Consider the following 9,535-nt stretch of genomic DNA (forward strand, 5'->3'; position numbering starts at 1 on the left):
TCCACATCCTTATCAACACTTGCTATTATCTTTTTGTTGTAATCATCCTAGTGTATGTGATATCATGATTTGATTTTACATTTCCCTAATGATTCATGGAGTCGCAAAGATTCAGACACAATGGAGCTACTAAACTGAACTGAACTGAATGAATAATATTTATCATCTTTCCTTGTGTTAATTGGTTATTTTTTGGAGAAATGCCTATTCAGATTCTATGCCCATTTTTAAATTAGGTTCTTTTATTTTTATTTTTTTTTTAATTTTATTTTATTAGTTGGAGGCTAATTACTTCACAACATTTCAATGGGTTTTGTCATACATTGACATGAATCAGCCATAGAATTACACGTATTCCCCATCCCGATCCCCCCTCCCACCTCCCTCTCCACCCGACTCCTCTGGGTCCTCCCAGTGCACCAGGCCCGAGCACTTGTCTCATGCATCCCACCTGGGTGGTGATCTGTTTCACCATAGATAATATACATGCTGTTCTTTCGAAACATCCCACCCTCACCTTCTCCCACAGAATTCAAAAGTCTGTTCTGTGCTAACACCTATCTTACTCAAACTCTTCCAGAAAATTGCAGATGAAGGTAAACTTCCAAACTCATTCTATGAGGCCACCATCACCCTAATTCCAAAACCAGACAAAGATGCCACAAAAAAAGAAAACTACAGGCCAATATCACTGATGAAAATAGATGCAAAAATCCTTAACAAAATTCTAGCAAACAGAATCCAACAGCATATTAAAAAAATCATACACCATGACCAAGTGGGCTTTATCCCAGGAATGCAAGGATTCTTTAATATCTGCAAATCAATCAATATAATACACCACATTAACAAACTGAAAGATAAAAACCATCTGATTATCTCAATAGATGCAGAGAAAGTCTTTGACAAAATTCAACACTCATTTATGATTAAAACTCTCCAGAAAGCAGGAATAGAAGGAACATACCTCAACATAATAAAAGCTATATATGACAAACCCACAGCAAGCATCACCCTCAATGGTGAAAAATTGAAAGCATTTCCCCTGAAATCAGGAACAAGACAAGGATGCCCACTCTCACCACTGCTATTCAACATAGTGTTGGAAGTTTTGGCCACAGCAATCAGAGCAGAAAAAGAAGTAGAAGGAATCCAGATAGGAAAAGAAGAAGTGAAACTCTCACTGTTTGCAGATGACATGATCCTCTACATAGAAAACCCTAAAGACTCTTCCAGAAAATTACTAGAGCTAATCAATGAATATAGTAAAGTTGCAGGATATAAAATTAACACACAGAAATCCCTTGCATTCCTATATACTAACAATGAAAAAACAGAAAGAGAAATTAAGGAAACAATACCATTCACCATTGCAACAAAAAGAATAAAATACTTAGGAGTATATCTACCTAAAGAAACAAAAGACATATACATAGAAAACTATTTTTAATTTTTTGAGTTGTAAGAATTCTTTACAGATTTTAGATAAAAGCCCCTTGTGAGGTGTATGATTTGCAAATAGTTTCTCATATTATGTAGGTGGATTTTTCATTTTTTTGATGGCATCTTTTGAAGAACAAATATTTTTAATTTTGAAAGTCCAGTTTATATATTTTTCCTTTCATCACTTGTGCTTTGAATGTCACTTCTAAGGAAGCATTACCTAACCTAAGGACACAAGTGAAAATGAAAATCGAGCAGTTGTGTCCAGCTCCTTTTGACCCCATGGCCTATACAGTTCATGGAATTCTCCAGGCCAGAAGGGTGGGTAGCCATTCCCTCCTCTCCTCCAGGGGATCTTCCCAACCCAGGGATGGAACCCAGGTCTCTTGCATTGCAGGCGGATTCTTTGCCAGCTGAGCCACCAGGGAAGCCCAAAAATACTGGAGTGGGTAGCCTATCCCTTCTCCAGCGAATCTTCTCGACTCAGGAATTGAACTGGGGTTTCCTGCATTGCAGTCGGATTCTTTACCGACTGAACTACCAGGGAAGCCCACCCAAAGATTTCTATAATTTTCCTAAGAATGTTATCGTTTTAGCTTGTAGAAAGTCTAAGATCTCTTTCAAGTCAATTTTTGTTTTACTATGAGTGCAGTGTCCAGCGTTATTCTTTAGCGTGTGGATAGCCTGTTGTCTCAGTACCATTTGTTGAAAAGATTATTCTTTCCCATTTTATTGCCTGAGCACCCATTTGAAAATCAGTTGACTGTAAAGGTAAGAGTTTATTTCTGGACTTTCAATTCTAGTCCCTTAATTTATATCTATCCCTGACTAGTACCACACTGTATTGATTACTGTAGCCTTGTTGTAACTTTGCAATTGGGGATAATAAGTCTTCCAACTTAATTCTTTGTTCTTCTTTTTTAATACTTGTTTCGACTATTCTGAGTCCATTAAATTTCAACATGAATTTTGGGATCAGCTTGTCAGTTTCTGCAAAGCAGCCTACTGGGATTTTAATAGGAATTTCTTTGAATCTTAGATCTATTTGGTACACAGTTTTAACAGAGTTAAATATTCCTATCCATAACCATGGGATAGCTCTTCAAATATTTAGGTCTCTTTTTTTTTTCAACAATGTTTTATCATTTTAGGATATAAGTCTTATACGTTCATTAAATTTATTCCTAAGTATTGTATTCTTCTTGATGCTGTTGTAAATTATATTGTTTTCTCAGTTTAATTGTTGCTCATTTTGGTTTATGGAAATATAATTGTTGTTTATTAATCTTATATCCTTCAACGTTGCTGAATTTGTTTTAATAGTTTTTCAGTGGATCCTTTAGGATTATCTATGTACAAGATCATGACTGAAGCAGCTTAGCATACATGCATGTACAAGGTCATGTCATTTGCAAATGGAGATAACTTTTTTTCCTTTCCAATCTGGATGCCTTTCACTTTTATTTTTAACCTAATTGCTCTGATTAGACTCTCTAGTACAGTGTTGAATAGAAGTGGTACAACATTCTTGTGTTGTTCTTGGTCTTGAAGGGATAGCTTTTAGTCTTTCACCATTAAGCATTTAGTCTTTCACCATTAAGAACTTGAAAATGAAACTGAAAAATCGCTCAGTCATATCCAACTCTTTGTGACCCCATGGATTGTAGCCCTCCAGGCTCCTCTGTCCATGGGGATTCTCCAGGCAAGAATACTGGAGTGGGTCGCTATGCCCTCCTCAAGGATCTCTTCCCAACCCAGGGATCGAACCCAGGTTTTCTGCATTGTGGGCAGATTCTTTACCAGTTGAGCCACCAGGGAAGCCCAAGAATACTGGGGTGGGTAGCATATCCCTTTCCAGGGGATCTTCTCAACCAAGTAATCGAACCAGGATCTCCTGAATTGCAAGCAGATTCTTTACCAGCTGAGTTACCAGGGAAGCCTGCACTTTCTTTTTCAAAGATACCATTTATCAAGTTGAGGAAGTGCCCCTCTATTCCTAATTTGTTGGGGTTTTGTTGTTGTTGTCATGAAAATATTTTGAATTTTTTCAGATTCTTTCTCTGCGTATATTGAGATGTTTATGTATTTTGATGGGATGGAATAAAATTTTAAAAAAAATCAGCAGTTCATGGAGATGTATAAACACATCATAAAGTTACTTAGACATTTTTATAACAAACTTTTATTTTTAATAATATGTATTTTTTTTAAATATTTGGGCCCAACTACAAAAGCATAATCTGTGTATTCCACACTTCAGTATCTCATATGAACATATCTTTGTATAAAATTTAAAATACATTCTTTTTGTATATAAAATAAAAATTAACCAATTTTACAGATACAAATTGAAGCTGCAGCTTTATTTCTTGCATTTATGCATTTTTAATAGAAACATAGTAATGGCTAATATTTGGGAAATTAATGAACAGGGAATAAATTTACTTCATAGAGTCTTATTTGTTTTTCAATTATGACAAATAGGCATTTTCTTGTTTAGGTAATACTATGCATTTGCTAAAATTTGTGGCATACATTACTAAAAGTGAGTTTCTGCTTTGATGCATGGTATTTAAACTTGAGAAAATCAAGCACATTATCATAGACAGTGAGACATTATAAACAGATGTTTAGGTCAGAATATGAAGTTATTAGCATTTATAGGAGAATTATTTAAAATGAGATTTGTGTATTATGTGGCATCTGCAGAATTTCTCTCACCATATCCTTTACATAATTATAGCAGTCATTATAAATAGACTAAAGAAATCACTTTATATTTTTAAAGTACATTTTTTTAAGAAAAGGAAAAAGGAATATTTTTGAAATTTAGTAGTTATTCTTAAAATACTAGGTCATTTCTTAAAAGTACCTTTGATTATATAGTCTATTAAAATCTCAGTTCAAGATAAATATTTCTGTATTGCTACATACCTGAGTTTCCCTTTAAATGCCTAATACTTTGATTCATATTCAGGATTTTTTTTTAACTTTAGTCTGCCTGCTGGGATGAAAGAGTCATCTCATCTTGTATTAATTTCATTTGATATATAGAATATCATTATGTCATAGCTGTTGGGGTAAGCTTAAATTCCAGAGACTCTCTAAACTTTGAAAGTAATATTTTAAGCTTGTTTGTGTTTAGCATACTTTCCCTTTTCATTAAAGTGTATATTTCAGCATCACCTAATATAGTAAAAATATTAACTTGTTAGAGCATCAGAATATTTTAGGAATTCCCCTTCATACGCAATAACCAAATAAACTAGCTTAAAATTTATATGTACATATACTTTATCATTTGAATCTTTGCCCCTTTCCCCTTAATCATTATGCTTGGAGAATACAGATCATGTTCAGATTTATAACTTAGAGGAATATTTTAAGTTGATTTCATTGTGCATTACTTGAGTATGTGTGTGTGTCTGTGTTACTTTTGGGTTTATGCCCTTACATTTTGTTCTGTCTTGCTCTTCTTAGGGGATTATTTCTTCAAATATATTGTTGAAAAAGTATTTTTTTCATGCTTCTCTGATAATAGTAACATGGATAGTCACATTGTTAGGTTTGATTTTAACCACATGATAGAAATATCTAACAAGTATACCATAATTTTATCATAAAAGAACAATTTTACTTTAAAACAAAATTTTGTCATTGAACTTCAATTTAGATCTAATAGACACTCATGTTTATATTAAAAGATGATGTTTCAAACCAACTGCCAAATAGAACATATATGTTGAATGTGTTTCTTTTTATTTCCAATGTGTTCATATTTATGTTTTCTTCAGATTTGTCTCATAACCTAATGATATGCATTTCTGAGAGCATAACACTATATTCTTAAGTATCAAGACACTAAAATACCTATCACTACAACTTTGTTATAGGTAATCTGGGAGAATTTATTTGTTTAATATTTGTTCATAAATATTTCACTCATAAATAATAATTTTTCAAATAAATACATCTTAGGAGATTTTTATATAACTCAACAAAAATTATTCATTTGTTTGCTTTATGGGTTAATTTTTTTTTCTTGTTTTGTCTGGTGAGAAAGAATTAATAAATGAATATACTTGACATTTTAATACAAGAAAGCATATTGAATTTTATACATTTTACTAAGAATTAACAAAGTTGAATTTCTTTGGAAATTTGGAAAATGGCTGTGTACCTACATGCAAACATTTATATTACTTTGGACATGCATATACTAATGTATATATAAGAAAAATATGTATGTATATTTATCATATATATGTTTACATATATTTATATTGTTGAAGTATATCTGAAAGAATGAGAGTATACATCATCACTGGAGCTAAAAATGGTTAAATATTTTGATAGATTAAAATTGCCCCAGATTGGTAATTTGAAGTAAATTTCTAAAAATTAAATTTGTTTAGTAGAAAAAGACCATTTAGCAAGCTTTTATAATTTTTCAGACAAAATACCAGGAATCCATCATCTAAAGCAGGAACTGTGAGAGGAGAAAAGTGGGAAGATTTTTAAGCTACTGATTAACACATAATGGTATAGGATTAAACATTAATTATGATGTTCCTGAAAAAAGAAGCAGTGCTCACTAAAAGCCTACATTAATAAATCATACCAATCTAAAATTATACTTAAGAATCATGACAGCAGGCTATTACATTGTTGATTAATAGTGTTTTATCAACCTGGCAGTAAGGCTCTGGCAGCATCTTAGAGAATATAGTCTTTGAACTTTTCCTCTTCAACATTTTTTATCATCAACATAAGAAGGAAATGTGCATCAAATATGTGCATAGGATTACTCGACCTCTTCATTTCTTATTGAGTCAATTCTGATGACATATATTTTTAGGAATTTACAAATTTTGTTTTCAAAATTAGAGTCATAATATTCTGTAACTTTCTCTCATTACTTTCCTAGTCTCTTTATCTATCATTATGTCACTCTCTCAATGTATTATACCATTTACTTTTGCCCTATTCTTTTTTTTTTTTTTTTGTGTGTGTTCATTTACTTTAATAACACTACATTTACCATGTTATCACCATGGAATGTAAATTCAGGTTAGACAAGAGAATTTCACAAGTACAACAAAGCATTCTGTGATATACCAAAGTTTGTATAATGTCTGACCAAACCAGCTTGCTCATCAATGACTTCCATTATAGGCATTTTATTTAGTTGATGATTCTTTTGGAGGAAATAAACATACTGCACACATTTATAAAGTGTTTTTCATTTACCTTTGCATTAGCACTTAAAATACATGTTTCAAAATAATTTAAAATTATTCTAATATAACAGCAGCAAAATATAATTCTGCAATTACAAAAGAGCTAAAAGGGATCTACAATTTAAGTTACTCTCATGTTTATAACTATGATTCTAAAATAAATACTACTTCAAAGTGGCTCTGTTACCAGCATTTTAGGTTTGATGTAAAAACACACAGACTTGCAGGGAGGTTTATAATGTTGTATTCCATGCACTGTTCTGAAAGGGTTCCTCAAGAGCCAACCAGCCCTTAAAACAGTACTCAGTCCACAAGGCAGTCAGAAAGTTAAATTGACTTGGGTAAATAGGATTCCTACATTACATCAAAAGCATACGATATTCTGCAGCAACTGGGAGCATTTTCAGGATTGGCATGTTGTCTTCTTTAGAACTAATTTCAACAGAAGGGTTTAAGAAGGTGGACAGGTACCACTATCAAGTGTATTTAAAAGTGACATGTTTCTTTTGTGCTGATCTGACTCCCCTGAATGACCTAGCTAGTGAACTAGTCACCAATAACTTGGTCACCAGGCAAATCAAGTCTGCAAGAAAGGAAGCCAGTATTCAAATTACCATGTTCTTGTCTCACCCAAACAATTTATTTTCCACATAAACATATAACCTCAATATGAGATGTCTAACTAAAGCAAGCACCACCAACAAGGCCAAGACAGCATCTCCTCCTCTAAGGTTTAGGTTTTCCCCAGAATTCTTGATACAGGGAATAGCCCATACCAAGAGTCATTGCTCCCACAACAAAGCCTTGGGCTGCCACACGCATGTGGATCAGGTGAACAGACATTTTAGTATTTCCCCTGCTCTTCAATCTATATAATCCATATGCGACAATTGCTGCAAAACCTGCCATTCCAATGGGGACAAATGGTGCCTCTCTAGCTTTTCGGATAAGTTTAGATCCCTGATCTTCATCATATGAAGAAAGAGAAATATCTGTGTCGCTTGACATAGTGATTGAAGAATCTTCGGATAACTTCAAGACGTTTCAGGTTCCTACCGGATTCTCTACTTTTGCCCTATTCTTTTGATCAGTTTTGCCAGAGATTTGTCTGTATGCTTAGGCTTTTAATTTATTGAAATAACCAACTTCAGCTTTATTGATCTTCTCTAGAGTACACCAAAGTACTATTTCATTGAATTTTTAAAATGACCTCTCTTTCTGAGAGCTCAACTTGGTAGCCAAGAATCAAGTATAAAAGAAATAATATGTGCAAGTCCCCAATTTAACAAATATTAATGAATTATGTGTATCTATTTTTTCTATTGTCTAAAAGCTGAGCTCTTATTTCTGTTATATCTTCCTGTTGTGTTTGTATTCATATGTTATTTTACTATGTTCAAGTGTAGTATATCCTATTCTTAGAAACATCCTTAGAAAATATAAATGTTTTTAAAAATGAGAAAGTGGAGTCTTGTTAAATAACCTGAATATAAATTAAAGAACAAGATATATCTAATAGATTTTCTGCAGTTGTTTTATGACTTTAGGATGTATTTTTTGCCTTTGCATTTTAGATTTATTATTTAAGTCTTGTGAAAGTAAAGCATTCTTTTCTGGTAGTGTTAAAATAATCATTAAAATTTTATTTCAGGTGATCTGTTCATATATAATCAACTTTCCTCCCACTGTTAATTATTCCAAAAATTTCCAGTCAAATTATTCAAAAAACTGTGACTATATATTGTACATAATATTTGGAATATTAGGACTTTTCTGTGTTATTTTGTTGGTGGTTTTTTTAATAGTAAGTGCTGTCCAATTCTTTGTGACCCCATGGACTATAACCCATCAGGCACCTCTTTCCTTGGGATTTCCCAGGCAAGAATACTGGAATGGGTTGCCATTTCCTTTTCTAGCAGATCTTCCTGACCCAGGAATTGAACCCACATCTCTTGCATTCGCAGATAGATTCTTTATCACTGAGCCACTAAGGAAGCCCAGTGGAGACTCGGTTTAATTATTTCTTTGGCACAGATGGTATGTTTTCCAGCTTTTTGTCTTCCTGTTTATTTATACATCCACATTATACACTCATAAATTACTTTCCCACCCTTTTCTGTTGTTAGAGTCAGATTGTCTGAATCCTCATTTTTAGGTTGCTCTTAAGGTAATAATCAAAGTATTTCCAGGCTTAGCAACGTTGAAATAGTTATCTGCCTTAGTTTAGGGAGATCAGGGCTGGGTTTATAGGGAAAAGAGTTAATCATCCTGGTATGCAATGTAAGGGAAACAGAGAACTCTGTTTCCCCACCTCCTTCAAAAATACAAAAAAGTAATTGCTTCTGTCTTGCTTGATATCTTAATTTAATTTGGCAACACTACTTGCAATTCTGCCAATTAAACATTCATTTGAGATACTAAGTACTTCCTTTCAAAATAAAGAGGAAAAAAAATTCTCACATAGTGGACATTTATATGGATTGATGCTTTTTTTAAGAATCTTAGATAAATTGGAAAGATAGAATTTTTGAGAGGAGAAAATCCTCGGTCAAGATTTTCAGTGAACAAGGGAGTTAGGTGATGTAAGTAATGCATTCTACTTTATAAATGAGAGGAGAGCTCCTCCCTTTCCTCCTCCCTCAGGGAGTTTAATTTACCAAAGAGCCGCTTGACAGCACTGAATGTTGCAGGTTAATGACCAAACACATTATTAGGTGGAGGAGGAAAGTGATATTAGTGGAAGAAGGATTTTAGTCAAGGACACTGTCCATTTTCACTAAAGATAGGTTATTTAAGAGTGAGTTTTGGAATAATAGCTATGCTTAGTACATAATTACTCTTAATAAATATTT

General features: G+C 33.1%; 1 protein-coding gene across 1 annotated transcript; it reads right to left on the reverse strand.

The window, feature by feature from the left end:
• Positions 1 to 6,457: 6,457 nt before the first annotated feature.
• LOC136170606 (HIG1 domain family member 1A, mitochondrial) lies at positions 6,458 to 7,741 on the reverse strand. The gene has a single exon (XM_065938944.1). The coding sequence runs from the start codon at positions 7,689 to 7,691 to the stop codon at positions 7,410 to 7,412; it is 282 nt and encodes a 93-aa protein (XP_065795016.1). The 5' UTR covers positions 7,692 to 7,741; the 3' UTR covers positions 6,458 to 7,409.
• Between the last annotated feature and the right edge of the window lie 1,794 nt (positions 7,742 to 9,535).

Source organism: Muntiacus reevesi, chromosome 6 (assembly GCF_963930625.1).
Source record: "Muntiacus reevesi chromosome 6, mMunRee1.1, whole genome shotgun sequence".
Taxonomy (NCBI): domain Eukaryota; kingdom Metazoa; phylum Chordata; class Mammalia; order Artiodactyla; family Cervidae; genus Muntiacus; species Muntiacus reevesi.

Coding starts and splice junctions, on each gene's coding strand:
- LOC136170606 (XM_065938944.1), bottom strand. CDS start 7,691: ATGTCAAGCGACACAGATATTTCTCTTTCTTCATATGATGAAGATCAG.